Source organism: Anomaloglossus baeobatrachus, chromosome 6 (genome assembly GCF_048569485.1).
Source record: "Anomaloglossus baeobatrachus isolate aAnoBae1 chromosome 6, aAnoBae1.hap1, whole genome shotgun sequence".
Lineage (NCBI taxonomy): Eukaryota > Metazoa > Chordata > Amphibia > Anura > Aromobatidae > Anomaloglossus > Anomaloglossus baeobatrachus.
The window spans coordinates 146,958,837-146,984,399 of NC_134358.1; the positions used below are offsets into that span (position 1 = coordinate 146,958,837).

General features: G+C 43.6%; 1 protein-coding gene across 1 annotated transcript in view; it reads right to left on the reverse strand.

Moving 5' to 3' along the window:
* Positions 1 to 1,808: 1,808 nt before the first annotated feature.
* SPIDR (scaffold protein involved in DNA repair) overlaps positions 1,809 to 25,563 on the reverse strand; it is a 667,795-nt gene continuing 644,040 nt past the window's right edge. Inside the window, exons 17-20 of the mRNA XM_075353290.1 lie at positions 21,377 to 21,470; positions 7,285 to 7,399; positions 3,318 to 3,371; positions 1,809 to 2,068 (exon numbers count right to left, since the gene is read on the reverse strand). Of these exons, the coding sequence (XP_075209405.1) occupies positions 1,940 to 2,068; positions 3,318 to 3,371; positions 7,285 to 7,399; positions 21,377 to 21,470 (392 nt within the window). The 3' untranslated portion in view covers positions 1,809 to 1,939. The remainder of the gene's footprint in view (positions 2,069 to 3,317; positions 3,372 to 7,284; positions 7,400 to 21,376; positions 21,471 to 25,563) is intronic.

Sequence of the window (25,563 nt, forward strand, 5' to 3'; positions counted from 1 at the left end):
TACTTGTGTCTATGGTTTATTACTAATGCATGTGGGAATAACGTCTATCAGGAGGGTTCAGATACAGATGTTGCAGAATCGTCATTTGTAGATTCTCCTCCCCGATGGGAGGCCACAAATCACCATTCTTGAAGTCATCCTGTGTTGAGATCATGACAAATGACAAACTCAGGATCTACCTCTGTATACGACACATTTTCCACCACTACTCTGGTTAATCAATAATCTAAAAAGCTGGGTCAGGCCATTCCAGCTGCAAGAAGGTAATCTACCTAGTCCCACGTGATGGGCAGGAATACTTATGTCATACATTGGACTTATACACTGTGCACTTTCTGTGACCAGCATTCAGAGTAAGCAGGGGCACAATGCACAAATCCACTAAAGGTGTGAGTGCAGAGGTTTCTTTAGGGCTCGTGCGCACGTTGCGTAATTGCATGCATTTATGCTGCGTATTGCACTGCAGCGTAAATGCATGCGTCCTGCGTCCCATGCACAATCTATGTAGATTGTGCATGATATGTGCGCACGATGCTTTTATGAACGCAGCGATTTGGATGCCAAAATTTTGACACAAATCTATGCGTGCATAAAATGAGCATGTCAATTATTCCGTGCACTATGGATGCAGCTCCCACTCTGTCTATGGTGGGGGCAGCAGCCAGAGCGCATGAAATTGGCTTTTTTCTATATAAAAAACCCTGCATCCATTATGCAGCGATTTGAAGCGCACATGTGCTGTCAAATCGCTGCAGAATATTCAGCAGGTACGTGCGCATGAGCCCTTAGGTGGTTTTAGAGCAAAAACTCTCCATATCCTCAAACACTTGGTGGGTTCTGCTCTGAAAACTTTGCAAAAAGCCTTAGTGTGCACATACCCAAAGGGTTTAGTTTAAAATGAAAGACAAATGTCACAATTCGTTAGTTACTATCCCAAGCACTATAGTACTGAAATGATAGGGGTTAATACATTTCTTAAAATTTTGCCTCGTTACAAAAATATTGCATTGTTCTCTGGAATCAGCCATTTTATCTAAACAGACTGATGGCAATGTCTTTCAGTGGTGAACAGAAATTAATACAAAACACAAAGCTTCCAATTTATATCAAAGGAGTATTATTTCCTAACTCAGGAGTAATCTGAGTAATAAATTTAAGGACCTTATTATACAGGCAATCCAAAAAATCTAAACTGTAATGTTCCGACTACTATATTTGGGTCTTCATCAGACACAATAGATTCTTGAGTAGGGATATGCCTTTATGATGGTGACACTGTCAAAATCTTCACTCTGCTCTACTGCACCATTATATCTATACAGAACAGCAATCTGATTTATCTATAGATTTGACCGTGATTTTGACAGTGTCAACATCTTACAGCCATATCACTACACAAGAATCTATTGTCACTGATGAAGGCCCAAATGTATGGCTCGAAACTTACTTTTTTTGCATTGTCTGTATAATAAAGTCCTAATATTTATTTTTGGTGTGCCAAATTTTCTTGTATCTAATGACGGGGTTTGAACCCTTCTTGAGCCCCCAGAAGGTGTGCCATAAACCTTATTCTGCTTGTTGCTTCTTCTAATCTGAGTAATAGTCGGTGAGCGCTGCCCTGACTACACATACTTCTGTACATGGGGCATTAATATTCACTGTACCACTCTCCACTGTCATTAGTACAGATTCCATACTTCAGTATATATTCTGGGAAAGCTGGGTGACAACCATTGTAATCACTGACACCACACTTTTCACAAGGGCTGGTTTCACACAATTTTTGTCAGGAAGGAAGGGGAGAAGCTTTATTATACAGCACACAAGCAAGAAAACAATCACAAATGATTAACATAGCAAATGACTTTAATTTATGTTCTTATTTCTGTACACGTAAATGTAAGGCGCTTATAGTCCAAGTACAGGCAAGGTCCAATAGTCAGTGATCTCCACTGGATCCGGCTTGTAGAAGACTGATCTCCTCCAGGCTCACATTGGGGGCCGCACTCCGGACGTAGCCGTGGACCGGGCCCAGTTCCTTCCCCAGGACCGCCCTCACCTCATAGCGCTGCAGATAAAAGCATGTGTACTCAGCAAACAGCACTGTACATTCTGTTCAAAGCCGCACATAACTAAGATAAAATCATGCAGCAAATACCTCTCCCAGTTTATGAGGCTTTTACAGCCCAGACAGTTGAGTACAGGTGAGCCAAGAACCTGCTGGATTATTATACAATGTCTGCTGCTGATAGTCAGATTTTTCCCACATTGCCACACTGCAGCTTATCGGTGAATGGTCATTACTGCTAGCAAAGGTCACACAGCTAAACTCTACATTGTTCATTCCATTATCACATTATCCTACCTCTTTTCCATGTACTCAATGCAGTATAATAACTAATGTGGAATGAACACATCACAGAACACAATTGTATCATATCTCCCTTCACAGTGAGCTGAACGCCGGCTTATCTCTGTGACCCCAATTTTTTATTAGCATAATGACACTGTGATAACGTGTTATATTATTATAGTATCATGCTGCAGAATATTCTCCTATTTAGGCCAGAGTCACACGACTCGTGTGTAATACGCACGAGTCTCGCATCACCTGACGGTCTGCTGCTCTCGGACAGGGGAACCTCAGCTGCATAGAAATACATGCAGCTGACCCGCTCCTGTCAGGAGAGTGTGCGGCCATGCCGTGTGATGTGATGCGAGACTCGCGCGTATTACGCGTGTCACTCACAAGTGTGACTCCGGCCTTATACCGATAATATTTCACCATAAAGCTGATCTGGTAACAGTTTAGTACATTGGCAGAGCTTGGTATGACAGGACATCCTGTTATCTGCCTCCATGATGAACTGCTCAGTTTACAGTATTTTATAAAACTGATGAATATATCCCAGAAGGGCTATAAAGAGTCCCAGTGGGAAGCCGCTTCACACCCTCATGTCTAGAATCATTTTTGCTTTTTCTATATAAAACTCTGCCACAAAGTTGGGAAGATTAGTTCCTAAAACTAGAATAACTCCCTAGATATTATAGGCCAGTGTGAACTTGCAATGCACCATACATCACACACATTATTGCACACATCTTGTGGATTACTATACAGCAACAATGTCAAGTTGTACCTGACACTTTGCACTGATAGATCTACCCAAATGTATGGGTGATGACATCACTGTAACTTAAACATGAAGTTGCCAAACACCCCCACTCCTCACAAAAAAATAAAATACACACTCACAGACAAACTTTATACTGTTTCCATCAACTAATGAATTCTCATTTAACCTTACAAGACTTACCCCATCGTCACTGGTGCAAGAACCCAAAATAGAAGAAATAGTCTCTTCACGTAGCTGTTGAGTAAGGCCAACAAATTAAATATTGGCAATGGGTGCAATGAACATCAGATAACGGTTGTTTGTCCATCAGTTGTAACTGCCCCCACCCCTTTATGCTTACACTTGCACATTAATCATGGGGATGGGAATATGCCACTTTCAGACAGTGGCCTCCCTCGGATATAAAATAAAACAGGTTCAAATTCAACACCCGATCCTTTTCCTTTGTAAAGTGAGAAGAGTTCTGGGTTTATATTTCCTTTATGATATGCTAATGAGCGCAGGGACTACTCGTAAGGGCGTTAGTTCCTGCGCTCCTTCTGCCCTTTAGCATGCCCACAGGGACGTGCTAACATGCTAGTGAAGGCCCATTGCCTAGCATCATCAGCGGTGACAAGGGTACCTGTGTCAGTTATCACCCCATCAGACACCGAGCAGTGGTCATCCGTTGTGCACTGCCTGGCATCTGATGCTGTGACAACGGCTACAGGTACGCACGTCACCACTGATGACGCTACGCAACGGGCATTGAATAGCATGTTAGCACGTCCCTGTGGGTATGCTAACATGCTAAAGGGCAGAAGGAGCGCAGGAACTAACACCCTTGCGACTAGTCCCTGCGCTCATTAGCATATCAGAAAGGATCTTTAGAAATACTTTTTCTAAAGATCTTTTTATCTATGATACTAGATACAGGGACAGTTAGGCAGGGATTAGCAATATGCACAGAGAACCACTGTTAGTTCTGGGTGCATATTACACCTGACAGGTTCCCTTTAAGTTTTCATGTATTCGGTTTTCATGAAATACAGGACAGAATTCTGACCTAAATTCAAATTTTCACAAGAATTCTGGTTTAAAACTGTTTGATAGGTCACAGAATTTTTGTGCAACTTTGTATCATATCTCTCTCATATTCTCCTATTTAGGCCAAAGTGAACAACTGAGAGAGGAGAGAGAAAGAGAAAGAAGGTGAGAGATAGAAAAGGGGAAAGAGAGGAAAGCATAAGAGGAGAGAGAAAAAAGAAAGGAGTATAGAGAAGGGGAGAAATGGGAGAAGCAGCGAGAGAAGAGAGGGGAGAGAAGGGTAGAAGAGAGAGTAGAGAAAGGGAACATGAAGGGAAAAGAGAAGGAAGAGAGGGGAAAGAAGGGGAGAAAAAGGTGACAAGGAGAGAAAGAGAAAAGTAGAGAAATACAATTAGAGGGAGAGAGAGTGACAAACATGAGTCGTTATCAACTTGAAAAATTCATGATTTGTTTCTGTCAGATTCATATGGCATCCTAAAAAAACAAAATCTAAATTGTTCCGTATAAATTCGGAGGCATACAGTATGGCCCAAAAACGGCAATTGGTACTGTATTCCTTAAAGGGAGTCTATCACCAGGTTTTTGCTCCCCATCTGAGAGCAGCATAATGTAGACACCGAGACCCTGATTCCACCGATGTGTCACTTACTGAGCTGTTTGGTGTCATTTTGATAAAAATCAATGTTTTCTCTGCAGCAGAGCTAGCCTTTATACAGAGCTCATGAATATGCTTGACTACCTGGCAGCACACCAAGTGGTCCTCTAATGATAATCTACTACTGACTAATCAGTGACTTTATCAAAACTACACTAAGCAGCCCAGTAAGTGACACATCACTGGAATCAGGGTCTGTGCCCCTACATTATTCTGTTCTCAGATCAGGTGTTAAAAACCTAGTTACAGATTCCCTTTAAGGCTTTCTACAACTCAAAGGCTCGAGATGCAATGCATCCTTTTTTTATTTTTTATTTTAGTCGCTTATGTAGCTCCATTAATTCTACAGCACTTTATAAACACTGTTACCACCGTCCCCATTGGGGCTCACAATCTAAATTCTCTATTGGTATGACTTAAAGTGTGGGTCAAGACCAGAGAACTTAGAGGAAACTCATACAAACATGGGGAAAACTTCCTAACTTGTTTACAAAGTGTATCTAGAGCCTTAGGGTACCGTCTCACTAAATGACGTACCAGCGATTCCGACCACGATTTGACCTGGTCAGGATCACTGGTGTGTCGCTACATGGTCGCTGGTGAGCTGTCAATCAGGCAGATCTGCCAATGTATGTAAAGCGCTATGGAATTAATAGCGCTATATAAATGAATAAATATTATTATTATTATCTCACCAGCGACCAGCCACCAGCGACTCTGCGCTCGGTAACCAAGGTACACATCGGGTTACTAAGCAAAGCGCTTTGCTTAGTTACCCGATATTTAACCTGGTTACGTGTGCAGGAAGCCAGCGCTAAGCGGTGTACGCTGGTAACCAGGGTAAATATCGGGTAACTAAGCAAAGCGCTTTGCTTGGTTATCCGATATTTACCCTGGTTACCAGCGTACACCACTTAGCGCTGGCTCCCTGCACACGTAGCCAGGGTACACATCAGGTTACTAAGAAAGCGCTTTGCTTAGTTACCCCATATTTACCCTGGTTACCAGCGTACATGCTTACAGGCTGCCAGCGCTGGCTCCCAGCACACGTAGCCAGGGTAAATATTGGGTAACTAAGCAAAGCGCTTTGCTTAGTAACCCGATGTGTACCCTGGCCATGTGTGCAGGGAGCCAGCACTAAGCGGTGTACGCTGGTAACCAGGGTAAATATCGGGTAACCAAGCAAAGCGCTTTGCTTAGTTACCCGATATTTACCCTGGTTACCAGCGTACGCTGCTTACACAGAGTAAGAGATGCAAGCCATCAAACACGCCGATGTGTGCTGCACAGCGGGAGACCAACGAGCAAAAAATGAACCAGAACAGTGTGTAACGATCAGCGATTTCACCGCAGGGGCCAGGTCGCTGCTTAGTGTCACACACAGTGAAATCGCTGATGAGGTCACTGGTACGTAACAAAACCTGTGACTCAGCAGCGATCTCGCTAAGTGAGAAGTACCCCTAAGGGTACCTTCACACTTTAGCGATGCAGCAGCAGCGATCCGACCAGCGATCTGACCTGGTCAGGATCGCTGCTGCATCGCTACATGGTCGCTGGTGAGCTGTCAAACAGGCAGATCTCACCAGTGACCAGCCACCAGCCAGCAGCGACGTGCAAGCAACGCTGCGCTTGCACGGAGCCGGCGTCTAGAAGCTGCGGACACTGGTAACTAAGGTAAACATCGGGTATGGTTACCCGATGTTTACATTAGTTACCAGCGCACACCGCTTAGCTTTGCTCTCCTAGCTACAGTACACATCGAGTTAATTAACCCGATGTGTAATGCAGCTACATGTGCAGAGAGCAGGGAGCCGCGCACACTGCTTAGCGCTGGCTCCTTGCTCTCCTAGCTACAGTATACATCGGGTTAATTACCCGATGTGTAATGCAGCTACATGTGCAGAGAGCAGGGAGCCGCGCACACTGCTTAGCGCTGGCTCCTTGCTCTCCTAGCTACAGTACACATCGGGTTAATTAACCCGATGTGTAAAATGCAGCTACATGTGCAGAGAGCCGGAGCCGGCAGCACAGGCAGCGTGAGAGCTGCGGAGGCTGGTAACTAAGGTAAATATCGGGTAACCACCTTGGTTACCCGATGTTTATCTTAGTTACAGCTTACCTCAGCTGCCAGACGCCGGCTCCTGCTCTCTGCTCGCTTCATTTCGTCGCTCTCTCGCTGTCACACACAGCGATCTGTGTGTCACAGTGGGAGAGCGCCTTTGAAGAAAACGAACCAGGGCTGTGTGTAACGAGCAGCGATCTCGCAGCAGGGGCCAGATCGCTGCTCATTGTCACACACAGCGAGATCGCTAATGAGGTCACTGCTGCGTCACAAAAAGCGTGACTCAGCAGCGATCTCGGCAGCGAGCTCGCTGTGTGTGAAGCACCCCTAAGTCTATTTATAAGCCACATGTCTGTAGGTGTCCAGACTCTATCACTGTATGTGCAAAGGATATCAGGGCTTACTTTTAATCTCACTTTACATTGTGGTCTTCCTTGACATTGTAGAAATACTTCCAGTTGCATCCTGATAACCGGAGAGCTTATATCTGAACTGCACTCACAACAGTAGAATTGGCATCTGGAGAAAACAACAAAAAAACAATTACCAAGACATGAAGTCTGAACGTATAAGCAACATTGTAAGAATATAAAATGGTAAGAAATGAAATGGTCATATAAATATTAACTACACTGTCATCATCACTCTCTTGGAAACATAGTTAGCAAAATACATCATTCCATATTTTGACTTGTTAGTTTTGTTTGCTTATCTTACAATTAGGAGCCAATTCTATTGTACATATCACAAAAACATATTCCAAGAATTACATCTGAATGTTAAAGGATCTCATGTTCCTACACTGCAAATAGCCTTTTCTGAGTGAAAGAGGGCATGAACTCTAGTTTCATTATTGGAAGCAGTAATCCTAAAAGTTAAGATTGACCCATTAGAAACTACGCCCCTTAGAGCTCCTGTCAGAGCCTCTCACCCAGTGCAACCAGTACTCCGGCTTTGTACGAATGAGCAGCAAACAACCCAAAAGATGTGTCTGCAAATAGATTTTCTGGTATGGTCTCTTATCCTAAGTCAAGTGACAAGACTTTTTTAACCCCTTCACCCCTGAGTCTGTTTCACCTTCCTGTTCAGGCCAATTTTTTCAATTCTGATCACTTTATGATGTAATAAACTCCGAAATGCTTCAATATATTCCAGTGATTCTGAGAAACATTCTTTGTGACACGTTGTACTTCATGTTAGTGATAAAGTTTGGTTGATATGATTTGCATTTATTTATGAATATATCAAAATTTGACAAAAAAAAAAATGAAGCTTTGATTTTTTATGCCCTTAAAGTAGACCATTATATTGAACAAAATAGTTAATACATGACATTACCCACAGCTCTACTTTACATCAGCACTAGGGATGATCGAATACCTCAAATATTCGGCTTTGCGAATATCCGACGAATAGGTTGCCGCTATGCGAATATTCAGTGCCCTATGTAAGTCTATGGGAAGCCCGAATAGTTCCGAATACTTGTTATTCGGGTTTCCCATAGACTTACATTGCACATCGAATATTCGTGAAAAGCCGAATAGCGGCAACCTATTCGGCAAATATTTGAGAAGCCGAATATTTGAGGTATTGATCATCCCTAATCAGCACCATTTTTTAAACCTATTTTTTTTTTCGTTAAGAAGGGTTAAAATTTATCAGCAATTTCTCATTTTTCCAAAACCAATTTTTATTAGGGACCACGTCACATTTGAAGTGACTTTGAGAGGCCTAGGTGACAGAAAATACCCCAAAGTGACACCATTCTAACAAATGGACCCCTCAAAGTGCTCAAAACCACATTTAAAATGTTTATTAACCCTTTCAGTGTTTCACAGGAATTTAACCTCTTCCCAACCAAGGATGTACCAGTACGTGCTATTTATGGCTTACCCAACAGCCAAGCCCCAGTCCTCACAGGCAGGGACCGTCTCCGCGACGTAACTGGCTGTTTACCCTCCTAATTGCTGTGATCGATATCGATCACGGCACTTAGGGGATTGGGAGAGGGTTCTCGCTCCCTCTCCCCTCCGATCGAGACCCCCGTGCTGTAATCATGAAGGCCCATCATTAACAAAAAATCCCAGCCATGGGGACACTTTAAGGAGGATGTTTCCGCCATCCTGTCTGCTCCGTTTTAGTATACCCAAGGTCATCATGACGACTTCTGGGAAACCTGACTACAGAAAGCCTGAGTGATCATGCCTGCACAGCATGATCACTCAGTCTCTCAGTGCAGCTCTGACTGCTGCAATGTTCTGCAGTGATCAAGCATTGCAGTATATTGCAGCTGCAATCAGAGTATTGTGGGGTAATGTCCCATAAAGGGACTAAGTGAAAAAGTTAAAAAAATAAAATAAATAAAAAAAATCCTTAAATGAAGTACAAAAAATAAAATTATTCCAATAGTTATATTTGAGTAAAAAAAAAAAAAAAGTGTACACATATTTGGTATCGCTGCGTCCAAAACAACCCGATCTATAAAACTGTTACACTAGTTAACCAGTTAACCTCTTCAGTGAACACCATAAAAAAAAATATCGAAATAGTAACAGGAAAAACTATGTCTTTACATCATACATCTGACAAAAAAGTGGAATAAAACATGATCAAAAAGTCATATATACATAAAAATGGTACTTAATGGAAAATAAAAAAACACAGCCTTCAAAATTCAGTGATGCAAAAGACCTTTATTTTTCTTTGTTTTGTTTTTTTAAAACAAAACAAAAACAAAACTTTTTTTATATGATAGTTGCCAAACATCCCTTCTTTACTTCTTCACATTATACTGTGCCTCAAAAGTAATTTTCATTCACATATGGGGTATTGTCATACTCAGGAAAAATTGTACGCCAAATTGTATGGTGCATTATTTCCTGTTACGCTAGTGAATTTGAGAAATTTGGGTTTAAACCAACATTTTTGTTGTGAAAAAAAAGTGTTTTTTCAGTTTCATGGCTCAATTTTATACGGTACTGTGAAGCACCTAGGTCTTCAAGGGGCTCACCAACCATCTAGATACATTTCTTGAGGTGTCTTGTTTCCAAAATGAGGTCACTTGTGGGGAAGCTCCACTGTTTAGGCACAACAGGAGCTCTCCAAACGTGACATGGCGTCCGCTAATGTTTCCAGCCAATTTTGCAGTCAAATGGTGCTCCTTCCTTTCCGAGCACTGCAGTGTGCCCAAACAGTAGATTTCCACCACATATGTGGTATCGCTGTACTCAGGATAAACTATTAAATTGTATGGTGCATTTTTTCTTGATGACCTTGTGAAAAAAAGCTACTCAGTTGAATTAACAATTTTGTGGCAAAAATGTATTTTTTCTTATTTTCACGGCTCAACGTTCTAAAATTACGTGAAGCACTTGGGTGTTCAAGGCGCTTACCAAACATCTACATAAATTCCTTGAGAGGTCTAGTTTCCAAAATGGAGTCACCTTGTAGTGGAGCTCCACTGTTTAGGCACCTCAAGGGTTCTCCAAACATGGTTAGCCCAAGCTAATTTTGCATTTGAACATTCAAATAGCACTCCTTCCCTTCTGAGCCCTGCTGTGCGTCCAAACAGTAGATTTCCACTACATGTGAGGTATCAGGAAACTCAGGAGAAATTGCACAATAAATTGTGCATTTTATCCTGTTACCCTTGTGAAAATGCAACATTTATGGCTAAAGTAACATTTTTGTGGGAAAAAGTAAAAATTTCTTTTTTTCCCTTCTACGTTGCTTTAGTTCCTATGAAGCACCTAAAGGATTAATAAACTTCTTGGATGTGGTTTTGAGCACTTTGAGGGGTGCAGTTTTTAGAATAGTGTCACTTTTGGGTATTTTGTGTCTCCTTGGCCTCTCAAAGTCACTTCATATGTAATGTGGTTCCTAAAAAAATGATTTTGTAGATTTTGTTGGAATAATTAGAAATTACTGATAAACTTTGAACCCTTGTAAGTTCCTAACAAAAAAAAAAATGATGACTCAAAAATTGCACTGATGGAAAGTAGACATGTGGGAAATGTTATTTATTAACTATTTTGTTTGACATAACTCTTGGATTTAGGGGATAAAAATTGAAAGTATGAAAATTGCGAAATTTTAGCCAAGTTTCCGATATTTTCACAAATAAACGCAAAAAATATCGGCCTAAATTTACCACCATCATGAAGTACAGTATGTCACAAAAAAAAGAAACAATCTCAAAATTTCCAGGATCCGTTTTTCAGGTCTGGCAGTTTGCATGGTGGTGGGTGTCATGGCTGGCTTCCGGTGGTCAGGAGGGTTAATCCTTCTCATGCCTCTGCACCCAGGCGAGTCCTTCGCAATCCTAGGCATGCTCTATCTCTCCGTGGGGTCATCCATCGCCCCTCACTGGCCATGAGGGGTGGGGTGTCACCTCCAGGGGGTGGAGCTAGTGCAGGTTTTCTGGCTGTGTTTTGTGCTCTAAGAGACTCACTTCAGGTTGTGGCACTGCTGGGAGGCGAGGTGCTCCCAATGATAATGTGGTGCAGGGGTCCCGGGACGCCGGGTCCTCTAATGTCAGCTGTTGCCAGGGGATATGGGAGGTCAAATCTTCTGGGTCAGCTAGGTGGCGGGAGGTTCTTTCCAGTCAATCTTCTTCTCCCCCTCATTTGTCACTCTGGATTGAAGGTGGAGACTGGGAGTTACCTCAGCAGTGTCAGCTGACCCATGAGAGGAATATTTAAACACACCACATCCTTTGGTCAGTGCTGATTATTTTCAGTTGTGCCTGGGTAGGAAGGTTAGTAGTTTGTGTTGCTGCTGGTTTGCGCTCTGCTGTGGTCTTTTGGTTTTGTCCCTAGACCCCCCTTATACCTGTGTAGTGGTTACTACTTTACTTTCTAGTGTTGGTGCTTTTGAACTGACTGTGGCCTTTGTGCCCAGCCTCCCCGCTATTGTCACCTGGGAAGTGCTCTGCCAAAGCCCCCCCTTCTATGACCGGAAGGCGAGTGAAAATTACCCGTAAGGGTGTACAGTTGCATGACAGCTAGCGCAAAGTATGTCTGGCATACTGCGTTTGCTGGCATACAGACTGATCATCCAATCACTACCCGTGCATTACACATTTGAAGTTCTCCAGAGTTATAACCTGTTAAAGTAACACTGGTCAGAATTGCAAAAAATGGCCTGGTCATTAAGGTGAATATAGGCTCAGGGTGAAGGAATTAAGCTTTTTTGGAAGGAAAAAAAGTTTTAAAATATTGCTTTAGCCCCAAATTTTGCATTTCCACAAGGATAACAAGATTATATAATTTGTTGTGCAATCTCTCCTTAGTACACGGATACCGCATATGTGGTGAAAAACTTCTGTTTGTGTGCACAGCAATGCTGAGAAAGCATCATGTTTCGTTTGATGAGCCCCTGATATGCCAAAACAGTGGAACCCCACACAAATGCCCCAATTTTAAAAACTGCACCCGTGAAGGAATTTACCAAGACGTGTGGTGAGCACTTTGAACCCACGGGTGCTTCACAGTATTTTATAATGTTGAACAGTGAAAATAAAAAATCACAGTTTTCCCAAAAGAATTTTAATTTAGCCCCAACTGTTGCATTTTCATAAGGGTAATTGAAAAAAATGCACCATACAATTTGTAGTGCATTTTCTCCTGCGTATGTAGATATGTGGTAAAAAACTACTTTTGAGGTACAGTGCAAAACTCAAAAGGGAAGGAACACTATATTGGAGTGCAGATTTTGCTAGAATGATTTGGAGTGCAGATTTTGCTGGAATGATTTGGAGTGCCATTTCACATTGGCAGAGCCCTTGAGGTGCCGTTGCCAGAAAAGCAGGGCTCCCCATAAGTTACCCCACTTTACAAACTATGACTGTGACAGCCGGAGCTTGCAATTCACTTACGCAGAGCCCTGGCAGCTCCTATGCCTGCACGATTACTATGACCTACCTATATGTCGCGCCTCGAAGCAGCCGAGCTGCTCGGATCCGGGCGGTCCGTAGGTCCCGGACCCGGGGACACCGAACAGTTTTTAAATGAAAAATAAAATAAAAGTCCGACTAGCCACTCACGGTTTGCGGCCAGGGATAGTAGGGCCGCCGCTGCGGGTTCCCACTGGGGATGATGGATTGGGGCAGCGTGGATGGTGGAGCCCTCCCCAGGGGCAGGTAAAGAGTTAACGTGGAGGCGCTCGGCAATGAAGCAGTCCAGACAAAGGGGGCAGTTCGATGGTGTTTACTCTCCTATGTGTCTCAAGAGTCTGTGGTCCATCCTGACACTCTTCCTCTTTCACTTTCTAATGCAAACTCACTACCACTTCCTGTCTTCTGCAGACTACCCACACTCCCCAGGTCACTATCTCCTCCCCCAGGTCTGGTCTCTTCTTCCCAGTTGGCTGCCTGTTATCTACAGTGCCCAGCCCTGTTATCTGGCTAAGTGATGCTCCCAGCCGGGTACAGCGAGTGTAAATGTCCTGGTGTGCTAGTGTGTGTGTAGTGGCTGGCACAGTTATGTTGGACTTGGGCTGTTACCTTACTTGTTACCTTATTTTTGTGACACCTGGTTACCGCAGGGGCGTCACATATACGTCAGCGATCGGGATCCCCTAGCCGACTATGATGTGTTGGTAGGTCAAATGTCGTGAAGGTGTTAAAGGATTGATATTGACTTTTAGAATTGCTACCTCAAGTAGGTGACACTAGAGTTTCAGTCATCTTCATCCGTACACTATCATACCACTTTAGACAGACAATGGACTATGCCACGGAACCCACAAGTTAGGCGAACCCAGAGTGATCTCCTTCTGTGAACAGTATGTACAGTAAATAGACATGTCTAATGCCTTTACTATATACATGAATTTCTACAGTTCAGTTTGCCACTGAGTCACACAATTAAGGCCAACATCTTGGATGTGCGGTCTTCCTCTACAATGCATACAGCAAGTCACCAACTTTGATCTTATACAAGAGACATCCCTGTAGAGGCACTGGCACCAGATGTATCATGTCATAGTCCCAGTTTGTCTCGGAAAAGCATTAAAGGCTCAAATTCCACTGTTGGGTGATAAACTTGTGCTGCGCTCTCTCTGAACACACAGTACATATTGATTGTTGACTGGATGTTGAACCTGAACATCCTGCAATAAATAATTCACCAAGTCCGACAACAACAATTGATTTTGGGATGGAACAAATAACTAAAGACCACCAGAAAGCAGGCTCAACAGGGTATCAAGATGCTGCTTTGGTGATTATCAGAAAATATATATACAGTTAGGTCCAGAAATATTTGGACAGTGACACAAGTTTTGTTATTTTAGCTGTTTACAAAAACATGTTCAGAAATACAATTATATATATAATATGGGCTGAAAGTGCACACTCCCAGCTGCAATATGAGAGTTTTCCCATCCAAATTGGAGAAAGGGTTAAGGAATCATAGCTCTGTAATTCATAGCCTCCTCTTTTTCAAGGGACCAAAAGTAATTGGACAAGGGACTCTAAGGGCTGCAATTAACTCTGAAGGCGTCTCCCTCGTTACCCTGTAATCAATGAAGTAGTTAAAAGGTCTGGGGTTGATTACAGGTGTGTGGTTTTGCATTTGGAAGCTGTTGCTGTGACCAGACAACATGCGGTCTAAGGAACTCTCAATTGAGGTGAAGCAGAACATCCTGAGGCTGAAAAAAAAGAAAAAATCCATCAGAGAGATAGCAGACATGCTTGGAGTAGCAAAATCAACAGTCGGGTACATTCTGAGAAAAAAGGAATTGACTGGTGAGCTTGGGAACTCAAAAAGGCCTGGGCGTCCACGGATGACAACAGTGGTGGATGATCGCCGCATACTTTCTTTGGTGAAGAAGAACCCGTTCACAACATCAACTGAAGTCCAGAACACTCTCAGTGAAGTAGGTGTATCTGTCTCTAAGTCAACAGTAAAGAGAAGACTCCATGAAAGTAAATAGAAAGGGTTCACATCTAGATGCAAACCATTCATCAATTCCAAAAATAGACAGGCCAGAGTTAAATTTGCTGAAAAACACCTCATGAAGCCAGCTCAGTTCTGGAAAAATATTCTATGGACAGATGAGACAAAGATAAACCTGTACCAGAATGATGGGAAGAAAAAAGTTTGGAGAAGAAAGGGAACGGCACATGATCCAAGGCACACCACATCCTCTGTAAAACATGGTGGAGGCAACGTGATGGCATGGGCATGCATGGCTTTCAATGGCACTGGGTCACTTGTGTTTATTGATGACATAACAGCAGACAAGAGTAGCCGGATGAATTCTGAAGTGTACCGGGATATACTTTCAGCCCAGATTCAGCCAAATGCCGCAAAGTTGATCAGACGGCGCTTCATAGTACAGATGGACAATGACCTCAAGCATACAGCCAAAGCTACCCAGGAGTTCATGAGTGCAAAAAAGTGGAACATTCTGCAATGGCCAAGTCAATCACCAGATTTTAACCCAATTGAGCATGCATTTCACTTGCTCAAATCCAGACTTAAGACGGAAAGACCCACAAACAAGCAAGACCTGAAGGCTGCGGCTGTAAAGGCCTGGCAAAGCATTAAGAAGGAGAAAACCCAGCGTTTGGTGATGTCCATGGGTTCCAGACTTAAGGCAGTGATTGCCTCCAAAGGATTCGCAACAAAATATTGAAAATAAAAATATTTTGTTTGGGTTTGGTTTATTTGTCCAATTACTTTTGACCTCCTAAAATGTGGAGTGTTTGTAAAGAAATGTGTACAATTCCTACAATTTCTATCAGATATTTTTGTTCAAACCTTCAAATTAAACGTTACAATCTGCACTTGAATTCTGTTGTAGAGGTTTCATTTCAAATCCAATGTGGTGGCATGCAGAGCCCAACTCGCGAAAATTGTGTCACTGTCCAAATATTTCTGGACCTAACTGTAGTGTATTCCTATAGAAAAAAATGTGGCTCTTACTGATTTAAGGGTGCTTTACACGAGACGACTAATCGTGCGATGCATTGTCGGGGTCACGGTTTTCGTGACGCACATCCGGCATCATACACGACGTCGTCTCGTGTGAAACCTCTGAGCGACGCAGTATCGCTCACAAATCGTGAGTCGTGTACTCATCGCTCAGTTTCATAATATTGTTTATTTTTACTTGTGCCGGTTAATCATCGTTCCCGTGGCAGCACACGTCGCTCCGTGTGACACCACGGGAGCGATGAACTCTGCTTACCTGCGACCCACGGCTCCCGCCGGCTATGCGGGAGGAAAGAGGTGGGTGGGATGTTTACATCCCGCTCATCTCCGCCCCTCCGCTTCTATTGGCCGACGGCTGTGTGACGTCGCTGTGACGCCGAACGTCCCTCCCCATTCAGGAAGTGGACGTTTACCGCCCACAGCGAGGTCGTCGCTCAGCATGTAAGTACGTGTGATGGGGGTTTCACAACTTTGTGCGACACGGGCAGCGATTTGCCCGTGACGCACAAACGACGGGGGCGGGTACGATCGATTGTGAAATCGCACAATCGGTCGTCCCGTATAAAGCAGGCTTTACTGTTGTCAGCCATAAAAGAAAACTATTTATGCATTCAAACAATATGGTTGCAATATCAAACTGCTTAATGGCACAAAAACCTTAATCTTTATGTAAGAAACTCTATAATACTTGATACATTATTCCAATTTCATGTTTATTAGAGGCTGAAAGAAGTCCTAGGAGAAACAGAATGAAACCCGTGATATATTGGGGAACAGTTCCATGGTGGTTATATGGTCAACTGACAAAGCTATGAAAAAAATTCTGAGAGTCAGCTTTAGAGAGAACATAAATTTAAACGGTAATACATTTTTTTTACAGGAAGGGATTAATATGCATTTATGTAAATGTTGTACTAATATTTTTTGGAAGATTGTGATCTCTACACACTGTGCAGCTCAGCTCAGCTGTAAATTGTACTTGGCCTTTTATATGCAACAAATATTGTTAAACAAAAAAAAAAGGACAAATCAGGTATAATCAATTCTCAACAAAAAAAAATAAATACATATGTACAGGCACAAACAGCATCAGACATTCACTAGAACATCCATTTATTTGATTTTTTTTTCTGCTTGGAAGGCATTCACCTTTTACCAAATTTTTGACCAATCATTAGCAGGTAGTAACACACTGGAGAAAGAACACAACCTCGCAGTACGTTACAACAGGTATTCTCAGTGTGTGGGACATAATGTCAGACAACCTGCTCCTGCATGATTAGAGCATATTGGGAGTTGTAATAAAGTGGTTTTCCAATAAAAATATCTGTTAAAAAAAGCAAACAATAAAGTGCTGTGAGTAGAGCACAGATGACTTTCACTTTTCAGATAAGGTCCTAACAGTCAGTGTAGGTGGCAGCACAGCTGATAGTAGCTGTGTCACATTACAAACCCATCTATCGGCTCTCCTTATCGCATACCACTGTCATCTCTGCTGTACTGGTCCCTCCCCCACACTGACTGTCTGGAGATGGGATCAAAGTTATCAGTATCACACTTATGTTTGTCATACTCACAAAAACCTATAATCACTCTGCAGTGAGAGCAGAGCAGGCTATTCCTATATGAGACATAATGACAGTCAGCTCTGCTCATGACTAGAGATGAGCAAACCTGAGGTTCGAGGTTTGGGTTCGGAAACAGACTTCCAAAACAAAACAAAAAAAAACAAACAAGATTCGGGTTCGAAGTTCGAGTGCTTTATAAGTGCAATCCACTCAAGCTAGGAGCAGCGCTGTGCTTGGGTATGAGTGATGCTCAGCCCTGTGTAAGCTGCATGCAGTGTTTGAACAGCTTAGATTTGGGGTACAATCAACATGATCAGATGTAGTGTGCACACACAAACAAACAAAAAAAAATTGAAAAACACTGCAGCAAAAAACACGGCAAAAAAATGCATAAACACACCGCAGTTTTTTGTCAGGAGGTGTAGATTGGATGCAGGAATATGGTGTAAAAATTTCAGCACCAAATTTGCATCTCTTGGCCCAAAAAAACTGATTTTCTGCTAGGAGATGTAGGTCTGTGAACTCAGTGACCTCCACCTGAGGTCAGGTTACCTGCGATCACAGGTGAGGGACCATTGGAACCTCCTGCTGTGACCGCAAATTACCTGAGTGACGTCACCGCTCATTGCACAGCTCATTCATTCTCTGGAGCTCACATAGAGCAGTCGTTCTCTATGGCCTCTCTCTGTGATATTCAGATGTAGCAGAGCTGAAACGGAGTGGGACCTCGTGTGGATTAAACCAGACCTGGATGGCTGTGTTGGGGGTTAATAAAGTGGTGAAGGAGGGTGTGCGTTTTGTACGTTATTCCAAATCAAGGATTTTTTTTCTGTGTGTGTGTTTATTTACTTTCATTTACAGGTTTGTGATGCAGGTATCTCAAACGCCTTGTGTTATCACAACCTAGGGCTTAGTAGCAGCTGTGTGCTGCTATTAACCCCTTATTACCCCGATTGGCACCGTATCAGGCCACCGGGAAGAGCCGGTATCGCACCGGGATTGTCACATCTAATAGATGCGGCAATACCGGTCGGCTGTGGGCTGAGAATACCAGCCCCCAGCCGGCGTTCTCATGGCTGGGGATGAAAATTAGGGGGGACTGCACGTTGTTTTTTTTTAAATTATTTATTTAAATTAAAAAAAAGCCGCATGCAGTTTCTCTTAGACCGGAATCACACTTGCGGGGGACTCGCGAGAGTCTGCCATGGCATCACCCGGCAAAGCCTTGAACGTGTGACTGTGGGCACTGGATACACAGCACAGATACAGCCCGACAGCTGGGGCTGCAGCCGCGGGCTATATCTGTGCTGCCGATTGTTTTATTTGTTTGTTTATTTTTTACCACGATACTGACCCGCAGAGACTTGCACTGCTTTTCCCACCCACCGGCCGTCCTGCCGCTTGTGATTGGTTGCAGTCATGTGACACGCTGCTACTCAGGGTGGGGGCACGTCTAACTGCAACCAATTACACGCGCCGGTGGGCAGGCAAAGTAGTGAATATTGAATTGTCGGCTCTGGAAGATAAAAGCGTGACCCGGAAGGAGTTTGCCGCCATGACACCGCCTTGGTGAGTACACCGTGTGCGCTCCTACCCCCCTATCCCCTCCTCAGACGTTTTTAATCTCCGGATTCTTGTGCCCATTGACTTATATGGGCACCGGATTCCGGAGCGGAGAGGACTTATTTTTAAATCTGGCAGTGATCCGCCAGTCCCGGTTTTTGGGGAGTTCGATCAGCTCTACTCATGACCTTATCTGAAAGGTGTTAAGCTGGGTTCACACTAAGCAACAGCGACAACGACGTCGCTGTTACGTCACCATTTTCGGTGACGTAACAGCGACCTTGTAAGTCGCTGTTATGATCGCTGCTTAGCTGTCAAACACAGCAGAAGCAGCGATCATAACATCGCTGTGCTACATGTGCAGAGAGCAGGGAGCCGCGCTTAGCGCTGGCTCCTTGCTCTCCTAGGTACAGTACACATCGGGTTAATTAACCCGATGTGTGCTGCAGCTACATGTCACAGTGCAGAGAGCAGGGAGCCGCGCGCACTGCTTAGCACTGGCTCCTTGCTCTCCTTGCTACAGTATACATCGGGTTAATTACCCGATGCGTACTGCAGCCACATGTGCACAGGGCAGGAGCCGGCACTGGCAGCAAGAGCGGAGGCTGGTGACGAAGGTAAATATCGGGTAACCAGGGAAAGGTCTTCCCTTGGTTACCCGATGTTTACGCTGGTTACAGCTTACCGCAGCTGCCAGTGCCGGCTCCTGCTCGCTTCATTTCGTCGCTCTCTCGCTGTCACACACAGCGATGTGTGTGTCACAGCGGGAGAGTGACGACCAAAAAATGAAGCTGGACATTCAGCAACGACCGGCGACCTCACAGCAGGGGCCAGGTTGTTGCTGGATGTCACACACAGCGACAGCGACGGGACGTCGCTGCAACGTCACAGAAAATGGTGACGTAGCAGCGACGTCGTTGACGTTGTCGCTGTGTGTGACACCAGCTTTAGTCATTCAGCTAAATTCCCAGCACTTTCTAATCATGCAGAAGGTTACAGCATGAGATCAGAGCTGTATCATTACAACTCCTACTTAAAAACCTGCTCTAAGCTATCAGGGGTTGTGTTCTTTCTCCACTGAGTTGCTATCCACTTATGATTGGTCAGTGTAATACAGGGAAGTATACACCTCTATCCTAGTAAAAACTATCTGATAACACTCACTTGGACTTAACAAATGTTAACACATTATTAATAATAATAATAAAAAAAATGTTTTCTTGAGCTCTGCAGCCACTAATACACTGTCTCCAGTACATCATGAAACATTTTGTGAAAGGTCTTCTTTAAAGTGAGATGTGATGCACTTCTTCCAACAAACTATATGGATTTAACCTTGTGAAGGAGGCTCCAAAGCAAATGTGAACCTAGTCTAAGGCTATGTGCACACGCTGCGTTTTTTTGACCCTGCGTTTTTGTGCGTTTTTGGCCGCTAAAAACGCACAAAAAACGCACCCGCGGCGAAAATACGCGGCAAAAAATGCATGCGTTTTTACCGCGATTTGGTGCGTTTTTGGCTGCGCTTTGCTGCGTTTTTGATCTCTGCGTTTTTCCAACGCATTGCATAGGGGGAGAACGCAGAAAAACGCAGGAAAGAATTGACATGTCCATTTTTTTTTTAAGCTCAAAAATGCAGCTTAAAAAAAAAAGTTGTGTGCGAACAGCAAAAATGAAAACTCATAGGCGGGCTTTGCACGCTGCGACATCGGTAACAATGTGTTACCGATGCTGCAGCAATAGTCCCGCCCCCGTCGCACGTGCAATAACTAGTGAAAGCTGCCATAGCGATTATTATCGCTACAGCAGTTTCACACGCACATACCTGCCGTGCGACGTCCCTCTGGCCGGCGACCCGCCTCCTTCCTAAGGGGGCGGGTCGTGCGGCGTCACAGCGACGTCACACGGCAGGCGGCCCATTGAAGTGGAGGGGCGGAGATGAGCAGGATGTAAACATCCCGCCCACCTCCGTCCTTCTCATTGCAGCCGGCGGCAGGTAAGGTGAAGTTCCTCGCTCCTGCGGCTTTACACACAGCGATGTGTGCTGCCGCAGGAACGAGGAACAACATCGCACCTGTCGCTGCAGCGGCATTATGGAAATGTCGGAGGCTGCAGCGATGATACGATAACGACGCTTTTGCGCTCGTTCATCGTATCAAAAAGGATTTGCACGTTGTGATATCGACTGCGACGCCGGATGTGCGTCACTTTCGATTTGACCCCATCGACATCGCACGTGCAATGTCGCAACGTGCAAAGCCGCCCATACACTTTGCTGGGGAAGCAAAGTCATGCAGTTTTGAGGCCAAAAACGCACCCAAAAAACGCGCAAAAACGCAGCGAAAAACGCACTGTGTGAACTTACCCTTATATGTAATGTTGATAAGCAGCAAATTTAATGGTGAGTTACTGCAGCTCACAAATGTTACCTTTCTTGGGTCAAAGGTCGCAGTTTATTGCTTCTACAAAGATTACACACCGGCCAAGAATACGATTCTCTCTCATTTACTCCAACAACTTTCCCTGTAGAAAAGAAAAATTATGTAGATAATTGCTATCTACTTAGATGAAGTCAGATTGTATATCTTAATATTATGTGTGAGTAAGCTTTCATAAAATAATCAAAATCAGGCAAATTAGATGGTAAAATTTATAAAACACAGGAGCGGCAGAGGACAACGGTAAGGCCTTTTGCGCACGCTTCAGTTTTTTTTATACATTTTGCCGAGTTTTTTGGTGAAGTTTGTTGCCCGAATCTAAATGTCCATCCTTATCCAGCAAAGTGTATAAATTCTGAAATGTGCACACGATGTTCCTTCTTTTTTTGCAGTTTTTATAAAAAGCAGCATGTCAATTGTTGGTGCATTTTTTTTCCTGCCTCTTGTATCCCTTCCAACCATTCACAAAAAAACGCACGGCACACATATGCAGCAAAAAATGCATGCTTTTTTGTGCGTTTTCTGCCATAAAATTTCTGCACCTAATCTGCAGAGTGCGTGCATACCCTAAAGGGTGCTTTACACGCTGCAACATCACTAGTGATGTCGCTTGTGATCGCACCCGACCCCGTAGTTTGTGCGTCACGGGCAAATCGCTGCTTGTGGCGGACAAAATCGTTAGTGGGCGTCACACGTACTTACCTGCCTAACTACGTCGCTGTGGTCGGCGAACAACCTCTTTCTAAGTGTGTAGTTTGTGCCGTGTCACAGTGACGTCACCGAGCAGGCAACCAATAGAAGCGGAGAGCAGCCGCATGAAGGTCACTCCCACCTCATTGCCGGAGGACACAGGTACGCTGTTGTTCGTCGTTCCCGGGGTGTCACATGTAGCGATGTGTGCTGCCTCGGGAACGACGAACAACCTGCGTCTCAGAAGATCAACGTCACTTTGAAAATGAACGACGTGTCAATGATGTGGTGAGTATTTTGGATCGTTAGCGGTCGCTCATACGTGTCACACGCAACAACGTCGCTAACGAGGCCAGATGTGCGTCATGAATTCCGTGACCCCAGCGACATCTCGTTAGCGATGTCGTTGCGTGTAAAGCAGCCTAAGTCAACATTGGCACGCTGCAGTTTTGTTGTCACAAAAAAAACTGCACCTTTGAGAGATCAAAACTGCACCTTGTCCTAGAGAGCCTGAAAATGACAAAAAATTCTCAGGGAATTCTGGGTATTGATCCAGATCAGGCACCTAAGAAATAAAAAAAAAAAAAAACAAAAAAAAAAAAACGAGCGTGCTATACTTACCGGCACGGCTGTAACTGCTCTTGCAGCCGCGGATTCTTTTTCCAAGTCCGCTCATTAGGCTCATGCATATTCACTACTTCCCTGGCCCACTGGCATCTGTGATTGGTTGCAGTCAGACAGCGCCATCAGCTTGTGTGAAAGCCTGCCTGATGCTTCTAATCACAAAACCAGTCTGCGGGTCTATAGCGTATAGAAAAAATAAATAAAAAAAAATTGGTGTAGGGTGCCTCCATATTATGATACTCAGCACAGACAAAGACACGGCTACAGGCTGCAGCCCTCAGCCTTGAGCTTATTCTTAGCTGTGTATCAAAATAGGAGGAACTGCATGCAGCTATTTTTTAAAACAAAAAAAAAAAATTAAATAATTTAAAAAAAAAATAGTGTGCAGTCCCCCCAATTTTGATACCCAGCCAAGATAAAATCAGACAGCTGGGGGCTGGTATTCTCAGGCTGGGGAAACCTCCAGCCTAAAAATATCAGCCTGCAGCCACCCAGGATTGTCGCATTAATTAGATGTGACAACCCCAGCATTTTATCCAACTCTTCCCGATTGCCTTGGTGAGTTGGCAATCGGGGTAATAAGGGCTCAAAGTCAACTCAGAGCTGACACTAAGCCCTAGATTAGTAATGGGAGGCGTCTATGAGACCCCCCCATTACTAATCTGTAAGTGAAAAGAAATAAAACAAACACAAATATAAAAAAAACCTTATTTGAAATAAAACAAAAAAAAAAAAACCTTTCACTACTTTATTAACCCCCAAAACACCCCTGCAGGTCTGACATTCTACACAAGGTCTGGCGACTATTACAGTTCTGCTACTTCTGAATCACAGTGCGTGATCCTGAAACATGACCACACTCTGTAAATTCAGGCATGGACTGAGCAGCAATGAGCAGTGACATCACTCAGGTTAGCTGCAGCACCACAGTTGGAGGTTCCCACAGTCCTCCACCTGTGACCACAGGTAACTTGATCTCAATTGATTTCAGTGACCTCACCTGAGTTCACTGAGGTCCCCTGAGGTCAGGTTACCTGCGTTCACAAGTGGAGGACCCTGGGGACTCCCGGCTAACCTGAGTGACGTCACCACTCATCGCAGCTCAGTCTCTGCCTGAATTTACAGCGTGCTGTCATGTGCCAGGACCATGCACTGTGATTCAGAGGTATAGAGGGGATTGATTTGCAAGTTCTCCCATTAACAAACTCTGCTTGCCCTTGACTCTGGTGCCTATTCACTGGTTGTCCTTACTTAGACAAATTATAGTAGCTGTAAACTACTGCAAATTGGGAACACCTCCCACAAAACGTGCCATTTTGGAGATGCTCTTCTAATCACTGCTATTCTCTTGGTTTTTATGTTATGGCCGATTCATGTATATGTTCAAGCAGAATCTTTGATTTTCTTTTTAGTAAGTTGCCATAAGCTGTCCCAGTCTCTGGGTTGCCAACCGTATAGAAATTCCAGAACAGTCTGTAAAAATAGGGCACTTTTTTTTACCCTGTCCGTAAAAAAAAAATAAAATAAGGCATTCATGATTTTTTTTTAAAGGCTGAAGACACACATACAGATTCTTCTTACTGTAATTATCAATCACAGTTTACAGTGAATGCAGCTAATGTCTTCATGTAAGGATTATGGGCAGTATACGTGAATTACTTTTAATAATGATTTTCCAATGTGTCCGTAAAAAGTATTACCTGTCCTTGATGTCCAGAAAAAAATAAGTGAAATTGGCAATTCTGCCTAGTATATACCTTAAAGACAGTCAAAAACACACAGACACATCAACGAAACAAAATGTGTCTCATGTTTATCCTGTATACATGATATGAGGAAAAAAGCTAATTACTGTATGAAGCAAAATGGAAAAGAACTTGCAGTAAACAGTAAGGATGTGTGATTTCTAAGTGTGGTAATTAGCCCAACAAATTGGCACCACACTGGAAGCTCTGCCCTAACACCATTTATCTAACCATTGGTAATTGCAGGTCTGAAATAACATTAAACACAGACGCCAACAAGTAAGGAAAATTATTCTGCCTCAGTAATCATTTTAAAAGTGTCCAGGAAATTGAGCACGCTGATGAACCCCAACACGTCTGCTATTTTTCTTACACATTTATACTGTTTTTAAAGGAAAACTTCCACTCTCAAATATGTGACGTAAATATGTAAGGCATAAACATACAAGCACCGAAACCCCAAGTAATATCTGGCTAAGACATGAGTCATTGTGTTTGGCTTGGTTGCTATAGGTAATAGACAGCCTTGGGAATGCCGGATCACCTTAAACTTGATCCTGTGCTACTTACTCTAAGCACTTGATGATGCAAGGATCTACAATGGTTTAAAGTGGAGAGACAGGTAATGTTAAGTAATGTATTTGGATGTACAGATGTAATGGAACCTGAAATGATGTGATGTCTCTCCATGCTGTTCTCCTCACTACTGCTAGGACAAACAGGACAATTTCAACATTTTTATTTACAAGCTAATATTATTCTGGTCATATTTAGTTAGTTTCACACAGCCATAATTCAGCCACATTTAAACATCTGTTTTACAGACACAAACCTGATGGTTCTGTTGAACCAAAAAATTTAGATCGCTCTATCACTTTATGACAGGCCTGGGCAAATTATGGTCTGCAGACCTCAACCAGTCCTTTAGCCGTAGTGGCCAGCAGATACAGTGGTTTACCACACCATGCGCCCGCCCCCACCTTCTCCACCCATTGTCTAAATTTCAAAGGCGAAGATGTGGAAACAGTTGAATATAATTGAGGTAATGTCAGCCCTTGGCTCCTTCTTCCACTGTTCTCCCTTTCCAACTGAGTGTCAGAGTTGCAAGCATGATGATGT